Source organism: Saimiri boliviensis, chromosome 11, assembly GCF_048565385.1.
Source record: "Saimiri boliviensis isolate mSaiBol1 chromosome 11, mSaiBol1.pri, whole genome shotgun sequence".
Classification (NCBI taxonomy): Eukaryota; Metazoa; Chordata; class Mammalia; order Primates; family Cebidae; genus Saimiri; species Saimiri boliviensis.
The window spans coordinates 47702957-47723907 of NC_133459.1; the positions used below are offsets into that span (position 1 = coordinate 47702957).

Genomic DNA, 20951 nt, shown 5'->3' on the forward strand with positions numbered 1-20951 from the left:
AGCTAACTGAAGAACCATCCCAAGGAAACCCTTAAAATAACACAAATCAGAAATTTTTGTCAAGTTGTATCAAGCCTTCAATTTCCTTCCTGCCCTTCCACTAGTCTGGCTACTTCATAATCTTCCTCTGTCTCTGATACAGTCTCTATTATTAAATCATCGTGTGGTCCTGAACTTCATTTGACTTTCATGAATTTCAACTACCATACCTATTAAAGGAGAGTATCTGCCATACTACCAAAGGAGAATCAAATATGATTTGAGAGAATCAAATATGCTTTGCACATAGTATATGTTCAGAAAATGTTTGCTAGAGAGATACAACATCTGTATCATTGACACTTTCCTGTGAAGTCTGTGTTTCCTTTCTCATTTGGAATTCTACATCATAAAGATGGATATGCATCCATTAAAGGGACTTCAGTCACCAGTGCACAGATAGAAGAAAATTGAAAGAAAAAGAAGAGTAGAGAAGGAGCTTTGAAAGCTTACACATCAGGCCTGATTACATCAAATTCCAATTGGCCTTGGGATTCAGTACTCTCAAAAAGCTGTTTGTCTCTGCTGTGCAGCAAAAATAACATAGGGCCAGCTCTGTAGCAGGCCCTGTACTGGACACCAAAGGAACAGAGATAAGTCAGACACAGTTTCTACTCTCTAGGGATTCACAGTCCAAAAACAGTTCACCTCGAAAAAAAGGAAAAGGAGGAGGTTGGTTTGGGGTAAGTTGACAATGAATTGTAGCACTGAGCCTTCAGGTTCATGACACATCCAGCAACTGAAGAGTATACATGTATGTACATGTGGTTGTGTGTCCATGTACAAATGAATACTTCTCTGTGTGCTTACACTTGTACATGTAATAAACGAGCAGATAATGGGAAAGTTATGAAAAGGAAAGAAAGCAGTTAGATGATGCCAATATGATAACAACAGAAAAATATGGAGGGCTGTAAGATTCATTATTGTGTCTTTTCACTTACTAATTTATTCATTCAATTAACCAGAATTTATTGGGTATGTCTACATGCAAGCCACTGGGTGACGAATTATGCACAAATCCTGCCTTCAATATTGACCTCATCTAAGTTTCTTTCTTGCCCACTAATCAATAACTTTCACAAAATCAGAGACCTTGTATGTATCAATATAGAAAATATCTGTGGAATTGAACTGATAGTGAAGAAATAGAAATTCTCTTCTCTTGCATATCTCAGAACGCTCTGTTCAATATCCCATCTTAAAAAGGGAAAGGGCCACAACTGCAAAGATACAGCCTACTTAGCTTGCTCCAGCGATTGTCAGAACAAAATACTAAGGAACCATGCAAAGAAGCCATTACACAGGCTTCCAGTCAAGTGGATTAATCACAGAGTTCCATCAGTCCCGAGGTGGGACTGCTTCACACTGATCCCACTTACCTTAACAAAGATAGGCTCTCCAGGTGGGGTGAAGCTACAGAAGCTGCCAAATTGACTTTAGTAAATCATTCTCACATTGGTATGGCTCATAGAATTCAGTTAACTGGAAGTTAATTTTTAGTAGGCAAACTGGTGTGGGCCAACTATGATATAAGCAAACTGGATTCCCGTGGATTATACGGTCCTCTCGGATATATGTTCAACTTCCTTGGGGCTACCAGAGCTAGTGGTCACCAAGAATCAAATTTGACTCTTCTATCCGGTTTACTGCAAGCCAGTCCAGGGCCAGTAGTGTCTGACCTACAGTAACGAAAGGTGCTCACTACAAAGAGAGCAGTCAGTCAGCTTGAGAACTAGACTCACCTCAGTACTGGATTTACGGACTGGTTTCTAAGAACTAAGAACCATGTTGAGTGCTTTATGTTACCTTCTAATTCTCAAGATAATCTTAGGCTTAAAGATGAGAAAACTGAGGCTCAGAGAGATTAAGTAGCTTGTCTGTCTTAGCTGGAAAGTAGAACTAGAAATGAAACCCAGGTCCATCTGTTAGCAAAGTCCATATTCTTTCTTTTCAGTATCTTCAGGAAATGCAACAGCAGGCAAAAGCCCTGTATTCGTGCCAAACATTTTCAATTTGTTCACATTTTCTACCTTAATGCATACTGAGATCAGATGCAAAACACCGAAATCCTGAAAAATCAGTGTGTGCATGCTTAACTTGAATAAATGTTTATGATAATGAAAGGATTAAGGTGCACAAAGATACGAAAATTTAGGTAAATTAGACAAAATTGATTTTATCTATTGTAAGCTACATTGAATATTTAATAATCTTCTCTGTAATTATGCCTATTGGAGCCACTATGGAAAACAAGAGGAGCCTCTTCTCACATTATATCACTTCTCTGGAGATGGTCTGAACCACCATCAATGTCTTACTAACAACAAATCTCTATATCCCTTCCTTAATGTCTTTCCTGATCTCCAGATTTATAGGTTCGACTGCCGCTGGATTCTTTTACCTGAGTGTTCCAGAGGTTCTTGTGCAAAAATGGACAAATGTCTTTACCTCACCTCAAACCTGCTTGTCTTTCAGTATTACTTATTCTTTCACCATCTCTGTGAATAGCACCATCTCCTACTTTAGCCCCTATACAAATGACTAAGAGTCTTCCCAAAGTCATTCCCCTCTTTTCTCAATCACTAGGTCCTTCCTTAAATTCAAATTTCTATCTTTGAAATGTTTATATGTCCTTTACAGTTGTCTTTATGTCATTTATGATGCTATTAACCAAACATCATAAGCTAACTGGCTTAAAAATGATAGCAAATTATTTCTCACAGTTCTGGAAGCCAGGAAGTTGAAAGTCAAATTGATGGCAGACTCAATGTCTGATGAGAGCTCTTTGGCTGCTTATAGCTGTGTCCTTACATGGAGGAAGAGGCAGCTCTCTAGGGCCTCTGTTAGAAGAGCACTAATCACATGCACCAAGGCTCCACCCAAATTACCTAATCACCTCCTCAAAGGTCCCACCTTCTATTACCATCATCTTGGTGATTAAGTTTCAACACATGAATTTAGCAGAGATACAAACATTCAGACCATAGAATACTACTTATCAAATTTTGTAATTATATATTTCTTTTGTGTTTAAATAATATTTGTTTCCTCTATTAGATTTCCAATTTTATAATAACAAAACATTTTTTTCCTCATCAATTCATCCTGTTGATACATAGTAGGCATTCAATAATAACGTGTAGATAGGATGAACAAATCAATTTCCTCATTGCTATCCCTGCTGCCACACCTAATTTAGACTCTTAACATTTTTTCACCTGGGATATAGAAAATGTGTCCTAACTGGTTCGTGATTCATCAAAAAAATCATCTTCCATTCTTCTGCAAGAATAAGCTTTCTCGGGTGCATATCTGATCACTGATCCTGTCCTTTTTTTTTTTTTTTTTTCCCAATTAAGAGCCGATTCAGTCAAACAGCTAGCAAGTTGGTGTAGCCTCACCCTGTAATGGAAACCACTCTGTACTATAAAGTAAGAAGCCTCATGTCTATGTCCAGTTGACTTCTGCAGCTTATTTATCATATTCTAAAAATTTCTGATATCACAGACCCTCTTAGAAATCAGTTGTGTGGTTTATGTAGAAACAAAATAATTTTCATGAATATCAATATTTTCCTAGGTGAAAAGCTGAATTCTGATCTCCTAGTAAGACCCTTGACTTAGCTGTGTGACATTAAACAATCACCCAGTATTCATGGCTACAGTGCCCTATTTTCTAGTCTTCAACCACACCTTAATTATGCCAGTGGCAGGAGCTTGGAGCTCCTGTTCCAGAGCCTCCTGTCTTCCTCAGTCTATGTTGTTGTAGATTACTCCATGTTCCTTCCTTACATCTTACTCTTTCAGCACTCAAGAACATGAGATGCCCCAAATTAAAAGATCTCTCTCCTGTGATAGCCATATCATCTTCTCATAGCACTTATCTTATATTAGAATAAAGGAATGTGTATCAGTCCTGTCTCCCTTAAATGCCTGAAAATTACATAAGCATAAGATAAATATGTTATTAATCTTTATGTGTATAAAATACCTACTACAGAGAAGGTATTCAGTAAATATTTATTAAAGTCATACTATAAATATTTAGTGAACACTTGTTATTTACCAGGCACTGTTCTAGGTACCTGGGATACATCAATACACAAACTAAAGATTCTTAACTTTCTGAAACTTAAATCTTAGCAGAAGAGAGGCAGTGAGCAACAAATGTTAAGAGTAAATTATGTATGTTTATTAGAATATGATAAGGCTATGAACCAATGAAAAATACAGCAGGATAAGAGGGAGCAATAATGTTGAGGTGGAGGTGCTCTGAAATTTTCAGTAGGGTGAATAGGGTAGATGCCTTTGAGGAGAAAAATGAGTAAAGTCAAAGGAGGTGAGGGAATTGCTATGTGAATATCTGAGTTAGGAACTTTCCAGGCAAAGGGAACAGCCAGTGCAAAGGCCATAAGCAGGATTGCGTCTGGTATGTTTGAGGAACATCAATGGCCAGGAAACTCGATTGCTGTGAGCAAAGGGGAAAGTAGTAAGAGATGAGGTGAACAGAGGTGTGCAGTGACATGACTTGTATTTAAAAGATCACTCCATTATAGAGAACAAACTGTGAATACAAGGGTAAATGCAGGGGGCCAGTTAGGAGGTCACTGAAGTAATTCAGAAGAAAGATGGCCGTGGTTCAGTTCAGTTCAACAACATTCACAGGGCATCTACAGCTTCTGGCTCACTGAGGGTATGAAGGTGGCAAAATTGTCTCCTCCTGAAGGAACTCACAGACAGCAATATGTTTCTAACCTAATTTCCAGCCTCATCACCTAGCACAGGACCCAAGCTCTGCTCATCTTCTCCATTCTCAGCATGCAGTATTACAGCCAGCCAAAATTGCTCATTATTTTCCAAACACACCATGCTGTCTCATGCCTTTGCAATACCCTTCCCTTTGCCAGATATCCATTTCCCCAGCTTGCTAAACTCACAAATTGCAACTCCTTCTTCAAGACTCAACTCAAAGGCCAATTTCTCAGATAAGTTTTCCCTAACAACCTGTGAAAAACTGACTGTGCACCTTTCTCTTTCTTTCCCTGGCATCCTGTGCATACCATGAATCAAGGTGTATTATAAATAGGTTCCCTTTAGACTGTAAGTCACAGATATGTAATTTATTGAATGTCAATGTCTAACAAAAGTATTTTCCTTCAGTAACTCTTTAATAAACATAGAAAAGAAGTTAGACAGGAAGAACATTTTTTAAAAACAAGTGAGGAAGGAAATAACTAATACAAGTTAATTTATGAAAGATTGACAACCTGGTCTGGGAACACTACTTGCATATGGTCCTCTTTAAAGAAACAACTGGTAGCAAGCAGGATAAGAACCACACAGGTTCTAGGCATATTTCTTAGCAAACATTCAGCTCCAGAAACAGCCTTGAAATTAGGATGAATGACATGGTTAGTGGGAATCAGTCACCTGCAAAATTTCTCTGATCAAAGAAGAGCATTTGCATTCCTTGATCAAACAAAAAAGGACTTATCAGTATTTAGGTCCTTACCTTTGAAGACTGCCTAAGCTGTCCCCATTGGGGCACAAATATGCTGAGCAGGACACATGAGTAACCAGATCTGCTGTGGGAAGTGACTTGGCACTGGCTAGGGCTGATTCTCATAGCACTAGGTCAACACCAGGGCTGGGAAGAGGCTAAGATGCTCTGGAAAACTAACCAGGCCTGGTGTGAAGGATCATGTCTAAACTAAAGGCAGGTGTGTAGAAAAAGCAGCTGTCTGTTCCGCAATGGGTGACTCACTCCACCTTATCTAACTTAATTTTCTCAACTACACCAAAAACTAGATATAATAATCTTTTATAGACACAAAAATTGAGGCACAGAGATATGAAGCAACTTGTGAAGAGCCATACTGATATCAGATAGAGCCTGTCTTCACACCTGGGTCTGTCTTCCTATCTCAGTCCAGGACTGACACTACCCAGGTAGCTGCTCAGCTTAGGAGTATGGCTTTGGCCTGAGAGAAGACTTAAGTTCCAGACATGGTTCTATCCACCTTGCTTGTGTGCCTCTAGGCAGATCACTTCTCCTCTCTGGGCCTTGTTTTTATCAGTTGTTCATTGAGAGTTAGGGTCCAGTGATCATTAATGTCTCTCCAAAATCTGAAAATCCATATTTAGTAAAAATTTTAAAGATGCTACTTTCTTCTCTCCTTCCCTTTCTCCATTACCATACACTCACATGCCTGCTCAAGACGTAATGTCCAAGGAATCTTTCTATACTATCCAGTTTGCAAAGAGAAGTTTAACAAAGGGTAGAGCCTCCAGAGACATTATCACTATTGATTCACTCAGAACTACATGTATCTTCCCCACATTTAGTGTCTCATCCACTTTGTTTTTGTCAGGAAAATTCACCCTTCACCTAGCAAAAGAGAGCTGCCTTGATCTTCCACAATTCACTCTTTTTAAATCTATCTTGGGGTTTCAGTTGCACTAAAGAACTCTATACAGTGCGTAATTGGAGGAAATATAATGGAAATATTGAAATAAAAACAATATTCTCTATAATATATTCATTTTCATTGTTTCTTTTCTTCTCACTAGAGTGAGTGGGAGGTTATCCCTTCTATTTCAGTTACCTCTTCTTTCAGTGACTGGATTTTATAATGTGCTATTTTTGTGAGCTTATGTTTTTCCTCCCCCACTCCCAATTCCCTAATATTAAAGCACATCTAGGTTCCAGTTAAATCATTTTATTCTTTCTGATATACCTGATCATAAGCCAAAGAGCAAAAAGTGTTCTGTTTATGATCCAAGTACCCTTCTTAATTTCTTTTATCAAATTAAGTATTTCTAGAATGGGTAAAAAAAAACCAGCTCTGGTATTAAAAGCAAGCTTTCATGGATTGGCTTTAGGTTCTAGAGACTATGTAAGGTTTTATAAAAAAAGTTAGTAAATTGAACAGTAATTCTTATAGCTACAATATTTAAGGAGGGTCATATAGCTTTAATTCAAACAACGTAAGATTTGGAAGTAAGATATTATTCCATTTTACACTTAAGGAAACAAAGTCTCAAGAAAGTTATACAAATTGCTCAGTCAATAAGTAAGTGGTAGAACCTGGCTTCAGATGTTGTTCTCATAAAGAGGAATCTGGAAGAAAAGGTACACCACTGGGGAAGGAATCTGTCTTCTTCTAAATCCTCTATAATAATTAAGCTCAGTGCTTATCATAGGAGACTCATGGCAGTCTGAACTCCAAGACTGGATCCTATTTCATACTATTTTGCTAGAGATACTGCCCTTCTTCAATCTTGGAGACCCTGGGGACCACCAGCAGAACTACCTAGTTAGCAGCAGATCATAGGGTGGGATGCAGGCCGCTACCAACCAAGATATGTCTCAGAAAGACTCTTTCTTAAGGAGAGGCAGAAAATCCAGTATTTAAGTGGTGTCACCAGTCTGAATCTGATACAAAAGAGACATATGTGTGCGGGTGCACATACACATTACTCACTCATACACATACACACAAATCCATACGTATCACATTCACCTCACACACACATACATCATACACAGTACAAAATACAGTCTCTAACTTATGACGGTTGAACTTAGGAGTATTTGATTTCATGATGGTATGAAAGTGATACACATTTAGTAAAAACTGTATTTCAGGTACCCATACAACCATTCTGTTTTTCATTTTCATTATACTATTCAATAAGTTATATAAGATATTCAAAACTTTATTATAAAATCAGCATTGTGTTACATGACTTTACACAACTGTAGGCTGTTGTTAAGTGTTCTGAGCACATTACCGTAGGACAGACTAAGCTATGGTGTGCAGTAGCTTAGATGTCTTAAATGCAATTTTGACTTTCAATATTTTCAGCTTATGATGGGTTTATCAGGTTGTAACCCCATCATAAATGCTGGGAGGTTGGGTAAATGGGAGTAGCTAATAGTATATACAGGTTTCCATCAGGGCAGTGATGAAAATGTTCTAAAATTAATTGCAGTGATGGTTGCACAACTGTGGGTATATTAAAAACCATTAAATGTACACTTTAGATAAGTGAGCTATATAGTATATTAATTATATCTTGATAAAGTCTTTACTAAACTAAAAGAGAGAAACTTGATCAGACCCAGATCTGGTTGGCACATATAGAGAGATTGCAAAATTATAAACCCTAAATTCAAGGGTCTTTCCAACATTAATAATCTGAGTAACTTTGGACTCAAGAATATGATCTTCATCAAAGGACTACAGAAAGTCAGAGGGTACTGCCAACTTTCTGGTTTTTTGTTTTGTTAATCATAAATAAATTTAAAATTATGAAAGCAATAATATTTATTTTTAATATTTTGAAGATAATAAAAAAGGACACACAAAAAAGAAAAAAACAGACCCAAAATATCCAGATAAACCACTAAAAATATTTGTTTATATCTTTAAACGTATACATGATACTTAGCTTTATTTTTAATATTCTTTTGTTTAAAAGAATTTAATTACTTCATCTTAGGATGCTCCAAATATATTTAACCAATCACTACTGATGGGTACTTAGACAATTTATAATTTTTCCCAATTATAATGTACACTGCAATGAACACCCTTAAAAACAAACCTTTGAGCATATCTCTGATTATTTCTTTCATCATCCCAAATCTGAACCCCCAAATCTAGTAGGGGTAAATGTCTGTTCATACTTTGACTTCGTAAGTCACAGGGAAAAATATGGCCCTTGGAAATCCCTGGTTTCTGTTCCTAGTCCAACCACTTAATTACCCTAAAAGGTAAACATATGGCCCCAAATAAATCCAATATGATTTAATTATCATGCTTAAAAGTTAATATTAACTGAAAGGCAATTCAAGGTGTTGATTTATAACCCCAAAAATTAGTAGAAGCCCCAAAAAATAGACCAGTGAATATCAATAACAACAACCAAAGCTCAAAGGGCCAAGGAAACTGCTGAAGATTGGCAGAACTGGGAAACTTGCAATAACTGGCAGAACTGGTACTCAAATTGAGGCTGTATGACTCCAAAGTCAATGGTTTTCCTATTGGACCTCACTGTTTCATGTAACAGACACTGTCATGGAATTTGCAATTGGAATTTTTGATGGCAGATGACATATGTGCACAAATAACTGTAATTTAGGCAAAGTAAGGTAAGTGCCATAAAAAATGGTTCAGACTTAGTATTTTCTTGGTAGAATTAGGAAATTCTTTATGGAGACAATAATACATGATGTGTGCTATTAAGGGTGAATTCATTAAATCATTTATTATATTAATATATAATATTTATTATATTAATATTAATATCAAATACTCAGATATTAATAAATATGAGTATTTGAAGTGAAGCAGACTCTACCAGCTAACTACCAAAATCCATGCTCTCCACTTCTTCCTGCACACACAACTAAATGTCATTTCACAAATTCCTTTAGAGTTAGATGTGGCTATTAACCTACATTTTAGCCAACAGAATTTGACTGAAAGTGATATGAACCACTTTCAGCTCTACTAATAAAAAGCTTCCACGTGGGTTCTTTCTACATTTTCCCTTATTTGGCTGGCTGGAATAGAGATGATGCCCAGGTGACTCTGGAAGCTATACATTGAAGATGGTAGTCAGCCTGGGTTCCTGAATGATGGTTTGGTTGAAAACTGCCCTGTTGAAAGCTGCCCTGTTCAGCTGTACATGTTGAAGAAACAAATTTACATTTGCTTGATCCATTAGATATTTTATGACCAATCCAATATTACAGTTGGCCTAACCAAATATAGGCAGGAAGTGGGACATGAAAAATAAATTTGTCATGCCCCCAAGGAACTTAAAATTGGAAGGGAAGGAAGTAAATCCATAGGAAAATAGGATACAGCATTGCATTGACAGGAGGAAGTTACGTATTTGAGAACCTAATCCCATCCTGATGATTCAAATGATGAAGCTTTTACAAAGAAATGATATCTAAGATAAGGTCTATATAGAAGACATATATTGAAGCATATATAGAAGTCCTCTAGGGAAAAAGAAGGGAGCATGGGAACATATTTCATGCATAGGGAAAATATGTGCAAGGTTTGAGGTATGTAAAAGAGCACTGATGCCTAGGATGTTTACAGGTAGAAAAAGCAGGGAGATTAATGAGAAAACTGATTAGAGTATCAGTGGCATATGCCAACTTGTTTTTTGTGGCCTTTGTGTTTTATTTTCCCAGGGTCCTTTCCCTGTTTTGTATCCAGAGTTGCCTCCCTAAATTTTCATTTCTTCCCGCTCACTCAGAAGTTGGGTAACCAGTTTGTCTTGATTTTCTCCAGGGACATTCCCAACTTAAAACTAAAGCATTAACTCCTACATCTCAGGAAATCCCAGAGTTCCAGGCAAACCAGACTGGTTGATCACTGTATGAGTCAGGAGTAGGTAACAGAAACAGCACAGCTAAGGATCATAGAGATTTGAGACAGAGTTCTCAATCTGCCACCTGACTAGTTGTGAAACCCTTTTTTAAGACCTGGTTTCTTCACCTGTAAAATGGTCATGACAATCTCTGACTTTTCTGTCTCTTAAAGCTACTATGAGACTATCAAGATGGAAAATCATTTTGTGACAACAAAGCATTATGTAGGCTGTTACACATTGTGGAAAAATATTAGAAGGACTGGGTTCAAAACTTATTCTTGTATGGTGGTTGGAATACTTAGATAAATACTTCTCCCAGCCCTTAATTTCTTTGTGTGCAAAACAAAGGGATTGGGGTAGGTGATCAGTAAGGCTCAGCTCCTTCTTTCTAAAATGTCAGTGATAACAGCACCACATCTCACAGATACTAGGTTTTCTCACTCATGTTCTGGCCTGTCTGCTATGGGAGAGAGAATTCAAGCAGCACAATAGCACAATCTCTGTATTATTTAGGGTTAACTAATGGTAGCTATTATTCCTGTTGTCCCAGGGTAGGAGTTAAGATTTGAATTTGGGTTTGACTGTTTGATGGCAAAGCCAGTGCTTTTTCCCTGCATCAAGTTGTCACATTTCATCCCCTTTTCCTGGAGTAAAGGCAAACAAAAGAAAAGCAGTGTGAACACATTCAGGAAAGTGATTGGCCTGCAAATCAGTCCCATGTGGGCCCAAGGCTCTGTTGTGTACTTACTTAAGTAAGCCATATAGCTTCTATCTTCTATTTCTCCAGATGAAAAGACTGTGGACAATAATCTCTATTTTATAGAGAGAGAGGAAAGAAATCGTTTATCTCTTTTTTAAAAATTGATTCAGATCACGTATAAGGGGACCAGACAAAAGCACATCTACTCTGGTGGAAATAGGAAAGGATGGCCTACATCTTTCCTGGGTTTCTTCCTTGCCCTGTACAAGAACTCTCCAGGGAGCACAGTATGAAAAATCATCTAGAGTGGACAACCTCACTTCAACCTCGCTGAGAAAATGGTGGCTCAGAGAGGTTAAGTTACTTACTCCTGACTCATTCCATGAGTTAATAGAAGACTTAGAGATAAAATATAAACTTAAGTCTATATTATTGCCACCACACTACCCTATGTCTAGTTGATCATGTCTCTTTTTCTCAGGTCAAATTACTCATTTTGAAGAATTTTTATTCTTATTTATTTATTTATTTATTTTTTAGATGGAGTCTCACTCTGTCACTCAGGCTGGAGGGCAGTGGCAATATCCTGGCTCACTGTAACCTCCTCCTCCCAGGTACAAATGATTCTTCTGCCTCACCCTTCTGAGTAGATGGGATTATAGGTGCCCAACACCATGCCTAATTTTTTTGTATTTGAGGTGGGGTTTCACTGTGTTGGGTAGGCTGGTCACAAACTCCTGACCTCAAGCAATCCACCCAGGTTGATCTTCCAAAGTGTTCAGATTACAGGTGTTAGCCACAGCAACCAGTTCATTCTGAAGGATTTCTAGAGTTCTTCATTTTGTTACATGCATGGCTATAAAGGGCTCCTCTCCATGTGTCTTCTCACCCCTCGTTCAATCTCTGGGAAGTCTCAGATTCTTCTGGGATTTTGGACATTCTATAAAATATTTGTATGCTTTTGAGCCATTTTTGTAGAGAGAAGGTTGTTAAATGAAGTAATGTGGGGTTTTTCTGCTGCTTTTTGTTTGGAGATAATTTGAAGTTCTCATGAATTTGGAAAAATAGTTCAGAGAGAGATCTTGTGTACTCTTCACCATGTTTCCCCCAAAGGCTGTGTCTTTTATTACTATAATACAATATTACACCAGGAAATTTACAGTGGTGCAATATTTGTGTATAGCTCTATATCATTTTGTTACCTGTAACCACCATCACAATCAAGATATATAATTATCCCATTACCAAAAATCTCCCATATGCCACCCCTTTATAGTCAATGATATGGTTTGGCTGTGTCCCCACTCAAATCTCATCTTGAACTGTAACTCCCACAATTTCCACATGTCATGGGAGAACCCAGTGGGGGTAATTGAATCATGGGGGTGATTCTCTCCTGTGTTGTTCTCCTGATAGTGAATCATGAGATCTGATGGTTTTAAAAAACAGGAGTCTTCCTGCACAAGCTCTCTCTTTGCCTGCCACCATCCATGGAAGATATGATTTGGTCCTCTTTACCTTCTGCCACGACTGTGAGACCTCCACAGCCATATAAGTCAATTAAATCTCTTTTTCTTATCAGTCTTAAGTATGTCTTTATCAGCAGCATAAAAACAGACTAATAGAGTCACTCATCTCCTTTTTCCTCAATATTACTATATCTATCTATCTATCTAGATAGATAGATAGATAGATAGATAGATAGATATATCCTATAAAACCTATCACAATCTACTGGTGTTGACATTTACCAATTTCAGTGAGGTATAGAAACCCTATCTCATTTTAAGGCCTTTTACCTTTACATATGTAATTGTGTTAAATATTTCTTCCACATATACCTAGAACCATGCCAGTGTTAAAATTTTTGCTTCAATATGAGGCATATTTAGAAAACACACACAAAAAAGAAGAGTCTATTGTATTTACCTATATTTTTATTCTTCTTATTGTTGTTTCTTCCTGATATACCAAGAGTCCTTTTAAAATTTTCTTTCTGTTTGAAGAACTTCCTTTATCCATTCTTTTAGAATAGGTATGCTGGCAACAAATACCTTTAGTTTTATTTTATCTAGAATGTCTTGATCTCTCCTTTATTGCTAATGGATATTTTTGCTCAATAAGAGTCTGGGTTGACAGTTCTTTTCTTTTAGCATTTCGAAAACATTGTGCGACATTACTCAGGCTTCAGTTGTTTCTGATGTGAAGTCTGCTGTATTTCATTTTTTCCTGTTGATAAGGTATCATTTTTGTCTACTGTTTTCAAGATTCTTTCTTTGTCTTTAATTTTCACATATTTGATTATAACATTTCTTGGCATGGATTTTCTGTTTGAGGTTCACCTGGTTTCATGAATTTGTAGGTTTGTTTTGTAAAATTTGGGATGATTTCATTCATTTTAAACATATATTTTCAGTCTCTCTCCTATCTTTCTGAAACTCCAATGGCATAAATGCTATAATCTTTTGTTAGTGTCCCATAGGTCCCTGAGGCTCTGTTCATTTTTCTTTTAAGTCTATTCTTTTCTTTTTTGTTTCCAATGGGTAACTTCCATTGTTCCATATTCACATTCATTTATTCTCTTCTCTGTCTTCTGTACTCAGCTATTGAGCCCATCCTTAAGTGGGTGGTGGAAGGTCACATTCCCCATGAAATCTGACACCATGAAGAGGAAGGAGGGAATTCATTACTACCCAGCAGAATTAAAGTCCTGTTTCTTACTTCTTTCTGACAACACCTATTAGGGTGTGGGGGGCGGCAAAGAAAAAAGTCTGTGCTACCCACCAGCCCTTTGTTGGTGAAAGTAGAAATGTGGATGTAGGGTTTTTTTCCCCCCCTTTGTGCTTGGCTAGAGTAGGTGATCACTGTCTCACAATAATCTATCATGCTAGCCTGTCCCTTTTCTGGTCCTTTATTTAGTATGAAAATATTTTGGGGAGCATCTTTTATTTGTCTGTACCTGTGGCATTTTCAGGTTGCCAGCTTCTCTAGCAACTATTTTGTCATACGTGTAGCAAAAAGGAAACCCACAGAACTCACATGATACCATTTCTTAGGTCCTGATGTAACATGGTAAAAAGCCCCCATAAACCTGCATACCTCAACCATACCTCGGCTTTCTGTTGAAACTGCTCTCTATAACCCAAAAGTGACAGGCAAGCAGTCCAAATCCAGGCCATCTTGGCCCGTTCGACTTGTAATAAGTAATTAAGGACTGTAATTTCTACCCTACCCAGACAATGTGTAAACAAATGCTTACCTTGACTTTTGTGAACCACTTAAGTAACAATCAGAATGTCAAAAGTCCCCTGGCCCTCAGAATGTCCAGAGCTCCTCACCCTCATCTTCACCCAGGAATCCACTGGAATGTCCGGAGTCCCTCACCCTTATCTCCACCCAGGAGGTGATTTACAGAATCCACTAGCCCTCGGAATGTCTGGAGCCCCTTACCCCCCACCCCCGCTCCTCACCCTCACTTCTGAGGTGGTTTTACGGGTATGAAAGGTCCTGACACCCTCCTTTCGGGGCCACGGGTTGGAGACACACAAGTCCTCCATGGCTACCGGCAATAAAGACCCTGCAATTTGTCATACTTTTGTCTTGGTGTTGACTTTCTGTGCTCACTCCATTATAACACTGAGGAACCGAAATAGTCTTGCCTCTTCTCTCCACCTTTCAGAGATTTCCATATTTGTCTCATAAATGCTGTGTATAGTTTTAGCTGCACTCTAGAAATAGAGAGAAGTGTGTCTAATCCATCACGTCCCAGAACCATATACAAAATTTAAATGAAACAACCACAAAGATCATTTTATAGCTCCTAAAGTAACAATTTCTTTTCAATGCCAATTTTTAATGCTGTCCAAATTGCACTAAAACTGATCCAGTGGCAGACCAATGGCAGCATTTTAAATTGGTACATTTTTAGAGAACATATATAACAAGACTTTATAGACATTTACCCTATAGTCTATCTCTTAGAAGCTGCTTGTAAAAAATAATTTAACAAACCTAAAACTTATCTGGTATTTATTATTTATTATACTTTAGAAAAATATGGGAAATCCAAATGCCCAGAAATAGAAATATGATACAGGAAATTATAAATTAAAAAAGTAAAAATAATTATTATTTAAATATGGTATGATTAACACTTAGAGAAAAATATTTCAAAAATTTTTGATATAATGTTAAATGAAAATATCAGCATACAAATGAGTATATACATTTAATTGCTTCAGGGTTAAAAGGTATATAAGAAAAAAAAGGAAAATGTAAAATTAAAAATAATCATTAGGTTTAGTGGTAGAAATTGAATTAATTAATTAATTATAACTAAATATTTATTGAATACCTGTTATGTACCAGGCACAGTTCTAGATGCTAGAAGTATAGAAGTGTACACAAATGACAAAAATCCTGACACCTATAGTGCTTACTTTGCAATTGAGGGGGGGACAGAAAATAAAATAATATATTGTAATTTGTTGGATGGTAATTAGTGCAATATAAAAAATAAGACAGAAAAAGAGAATAGGTATGTGTGGAACAGGGGATAAAATTTAATTTTAAACATATGACTTTTTTAGCTGTGAGAAAACAATTCAAGTATGACTGTGTTCTACAAAATATTTATAAATTTATAATTTATCAAATGAAATATTAATTTTTTAACAATAGAGTAAAACCCCCATTATTTCAGAAAAGGTATAATTAATTTCAAAATTTTAAAATTTTAACAGGAGCAAGTCTAAACATTACTACATTAAGACTTATAGAAACTGTGAATCTATTGCTGTGTGTGCATACCTCGATAACTGCATTACATTCAAAGAATGTTAAAATTATGTTTACCTGCTATTTTATAAGCCTATATCTTTATCATTTAATTTTGCAACCAAATGTTTGAGAGAGCTGTCTATATTTATTGTGACCATTTCTTCATACATTCTTCATCCCCCAATTTATTCCTTCATCTGCACACCCTGGCTTGAACTCCTGCCACCAACCAGATCACTAAAAGTGCACTCACCAAAGCTTCTAATGACCTTTAGGTCATTACATGCTTTAATTATCTTTGACCTAAATAGTAGTTGGCAATGTTAGTCACTCCATCCTCTTAAAAAAGCCTTCCCTTTTTGGTTTCCGGACACTACATTTTCTTGTTTGTCTGTTTGTTTCCTATCTCTGTGGCCAGTTCCCCTCATCCCCCTTTGTGAGCCTCTTATCTTCTATCTAGCCTTTAAACGTAGGGATTTTTCAGAACCTTATCCTAATCTCTCCTCACATTGCCTCCCTGAGAATCACATCTTCTACCATTCTGGTTATCACCTGTAGACTGATGATACCTTAATCTGTACTTCCAGATTCCTCTCTTGAGTCTCTTACCAATATACTGTACTGCCTACCTGACATCTCTGCTTGGATGTTTCCAGGCACTTCTAGCTTAATGTTTCTCAGGCCAAACTCATCATCTCCCTTATTAAGGCAAATCTTCCTAAACTGTCTCTCCTCTTATGGTCCCTATCTTCAGTAAATGACATCATCCCTTCTGTTGCTCATGCCAGAAAATCTGGGAATCATCCAGGACTCCTCCCTCTCTACATCTAGTCAATCACAAAGTTAAATTGATTCAATCTTCTGTTAATCTTCAAAACCATCCACTTCCTTTATGACTAGTTACCACCCAATCCATCATTAGCTGTAGCCTAAGGTATACTGCAAAAACATCCAAATAATTTTCCTCCTCTCCAAAATATTTCCCATTCAGCAGCAAGATTCATCTTTCCAAACTGCCTATCTGATCATGTCTTGCCCCATTTAATCCTTTTAATTTATTTCCATTATCATTAGAATCAAGTCCAATTCTTTAGCTTGATTTATAAAGCTCACCTCAATCACTTCTCCAATCACTTTCACCTCAGAAATTAGTGCTTCAACAATGTTGGCCTTTTCTCATCAAAGATAAAATGTCCTCTCTCATTTTTTGGCCTTTAAACACATTCTGTTTTAGCTCTCAGCATAAACAATACTTCCTAAGGAAGGTATCTTATCCTTGGTGTATATGAATTTCTCATTATAACAGTTATCATAATTTACTAGAGTTACATATTTAATGTTTAGTATAGTAGACTGTAAGCTATGAGAACATTAAATATATCTCTCTTGTCACCGTTACGTTTTAATGCTTTGTGCAGTTCCTGGTTCATTTTAACTACTCAGTAGGCATTTATTGATAAGGAGAAGGAAGGGAGAAAGGGAGGAGGGAGAAAAAAGGGAAGAAATAATAATCAGTCTTGGGTGAATTACAGGAAAAGGAAAAAACAGGAAATTGTTTAAATAATAACACACTTAAGACTTTAAAAATATTAACACATTCATTTCACATTCATTTCTTGTAACAATGCTGGGAGGAAGTATTATTGTGCACTTTTTACAGTAAAAAACAGGCTCAGGAAGGAGGTAGCTCATGTTATTTCTTCCGTCCAGAATCCCATTTCCTTAATTTTATCTACTTTCCATTCCTTGAGATATAGCTGAAATATCACCTGCTCCTTAGAGTGTCTCCTTTTCTCCTCATGGCCTTAATAGTATAATTTTCTTCCTCTTCTCTAATCCCACTGCATAATTTATAAGCTAATGATTCTTAGCACAGTATTCTCTCTATCCCAATACCTAGAACAGTGCATAGCACATGATGGTGCTGAATAAAGTCCTATGAAGTAAAAAAAAATATATATATCTAAACATCTCGCTTGAGGAAAGGAAAACTCTGAAGCAACATAAGCAGCTTTGTATCTAAGTTCTGGGGATGGTAAGGTAAAAAATAGTAGATATTACATATACAAACAATGAGATATTACACATACAAACAATGTAATATGTTACGGTATCTTATGCCTAAGTGGCTTAATAAACTACAACAAACTCAATTCTGAAACTTTAGGCTCTTTTAGACCACTAGAGGAGTCCAACGACTGGATAATGGCTGCCACTGAGTGCCTGTCAACATGCATAAGAGCACCAACTTAATTCTAAAGCATCATAATCCAAATGCAAGGAGGCATTAATATTTCAAAATCTTGTCAAGAGCCATAACAGAGAAGACATAACATAGTTCATGAGAAAAAGAGAAGCAGTGAAATAATTAAGACTTATGCATCTTCAAAAGCACAAAAAAAAGGACTCCAAAACTTAACACTTGGGAAAAACGGATGGTGATTATTGTTGCTGTATAAGATCTCAACACAGAATATGGAAAAAGATATACAATGTCATTTCTAAGGCCATCATGAGCAGACCAACAGTCATGTCCCTTTACTTGTAAGGTTTAAAGTACTCATCTATACATATGCCTATTAACAAAGAAACAATTTCTATTATTATCTACTTGGGCCAGAATCAGAGATTCAAAGCAAATGCCTATCCCTTACCCAGAAAGACCGAGAGAAGGAGCAGCAGATTCGTTGATATGATACAGGAAAGCAAAAAAAAAAAAAAAATGCCCAAGGAGATATTTTTACCTTTAATAAATGGTTTTCATTATTGTCATCAAATGCCTACACTTTTATAAACCTTACCTTCTCAGCCCAACATTTATAGAAAATTGCCAAGTATCATTTGGAGATAAAAGCACAATTCAATATTTATGAACTGCTTGTTTTCTATAAATACAGACATTCAGAGGCTATCTTCTCACTAGTCATTAATATTTGAACAGAGATCAAACTAGAACAATATTAACAATTCCTTGCATTTGTACAGGATTTTATATCATACTATTAATAATAGATGCCATTTATTGAGCACTTAGTAAGTGTCACGCACTTTACATGTAAATTCTTATAACAGATTCAGTTCATTTTAATGGGTATTTACTTAATACCTACTGTGTGATAGATGAATAGGTTAATAATACTAGGCTTTTGTCTTTGAAAGCTCTCATTTTGTCACAATCAATGTTTGTTGAATGAATAAATGAATGAATGAATTGGCTGAAAAGGTGTTACGGGGTAACATAAATAACACTGGGTATTCCCTTACTCTTCATGGTCTTCATAAAGTACTTAACTTTTCCTAACCTCAATTTTTTTTATCAATTTAATTTATTGTAATGTAGAGATATTTTAAATTTCCTTTGCAAAATTGTGGAAATGGTAACAACAAATATAAAGCATTTGACACAGATGGGTTTTTAGTAATGGAGTAGTTTTATTACTAGTATTATTAATGTGAATATTACAATCATTACTTCAGTAATTAACCAGTCCGATCCAACTCCCCTTTTCCTCACTATAGCAATGGTACAAATAGAACTTTAAAATCCAAAAAAACTATGCAAAGCAAGAGAAAGCTACTGAACTGTAGTCCCTAATGCCTTCCTAGGTTACTGCACGTAATCTGTGCTTATGCTAGGAAAAAAAAAAAGAACCAATTTTAATTATGTTTCCAAAGATCCCATGTTAAAAGCCAAACAGGACAGGAAACTTACCAAATAACAGACTGCCTTTTCCCATAATTCAATGCGGGTCATTCAAGCACAGGACCACATTTCCAACATTCTCAAGAACAGTACCCAAACAATGGCCATACGGAAACTCATCTTCATTCTTCTCCAGTGACAGAAAGTCTGACCCCCAGCCGTAGAGAAGATAAATTTGATCTCTGGGTCAAATTTTCTTTTAAAAAATTATTTTGAATTTTCTTTGGGTACACTAGTAGGTGTACATATTTATGGGAACTGGGTCAATTTTTCTAACCAGGAAGGGGTTCTACTCTGTAGATCACTTACCATTTTGGTCTACTGGTAGATTTCACCATAGGGGCCATCCCATCCCTGTAGAGACTCTTGGTTTTACTGAAGTTAACAATGTTGAAAATGACCCTCTGAAAAAGAAAAGAGTGAGAAATTCATCTTAAGACTATGCTATGTAAATGCTACTTCCTGATAATTAAGACAGGAAATAATAAGCAGGGTTAAAGGAAGCCACATGGACTAGTAGCCAACTGTATAGTGAGAATAAATAATGTTTATGAGAATGTAATGTGTTTGCTATGCATAGCAGTTAAGCATTAGCTCTAGAACCTGGAAACTTGAGCTTTAGTACCAACTCTACTACTTTTGGATTGTGTAACCTTGCCAAGCTACTGAACATCTTTTCAGTGTCCTAATCTGAAAAAAGAAAATAATAATAGTACCTATTTCACAGGGCTCTGACGAGAATTAAATTAATATACGTACAGTATTTGGAACCATACTTGGTACATAATGAATGCCATATAAGTTTTAGTTATTATTAATTGTACACTTTCTCTTGGCTGATGTAGAATTTACATAGAAATAAATAATATTATCATTAAGGTAAGAGTAGTATATTTAAAGTTCAAAAACACTAAAAATAGTAACTAAGAACAAAATTACAATGAAAAAAATTCTACAACTACTTGAAACCCCTTTGACTAGCACTGGAGGATATATATCCTCCTTCGTACCCTCTTTGCTATTTTCTACTAGGGGTCGGGGTGCCAGGCTCAACTCTAATCTCAGCATACGTTTATAGTGCCATAGGTACTTGGGTAAATCTCTCCCCACTCTGGGTCTTATCTTTAAAATGAGTGATTATGGCATTCTAGATGCCTTTCCCAGAGGATAGTATAGTTAACATCCGATCTTTGTTTTAGCAAACAACTTTGTCATAAGAAAGGAGGGAAGATTATGAAAGAGAAGAAAAGTGTGATTAAAAGACACTTTAAACCACTGAAATAGTTCAAAGTGGAGAAGATGAGAGCTAGAGGTAGAGCAGTTGGTATAG

At 36.5% G+C, this 20951-nt stretch overlaps 1 protein-coding gene across 5 annotated transcripts in view; it reads right to left on the minus strand.

Annotated features, from left to right (window-relative positions):
• LOC101050152 (AGBL carboxypeptidase 4) overlaps positions 1-20951 on the minus strand; it is a 1418805-nt gene that overhangs the window by 710519 nt on the left and 687335 nt on the right. For all 5 annotated transcript variants that reach the window (XM_074380790.1, XM_010349316.3, XM_074380788.1 and 2 more), the window contains one exon: positions 19931-20025. In XM_074380790.1, the coding sequence (XP_074236891.1) occupies positions 19931-20025 (95 nt within the window). The remainder of the gene's footprint in view (positions 1-19930; positions 20026-20951) is intronic.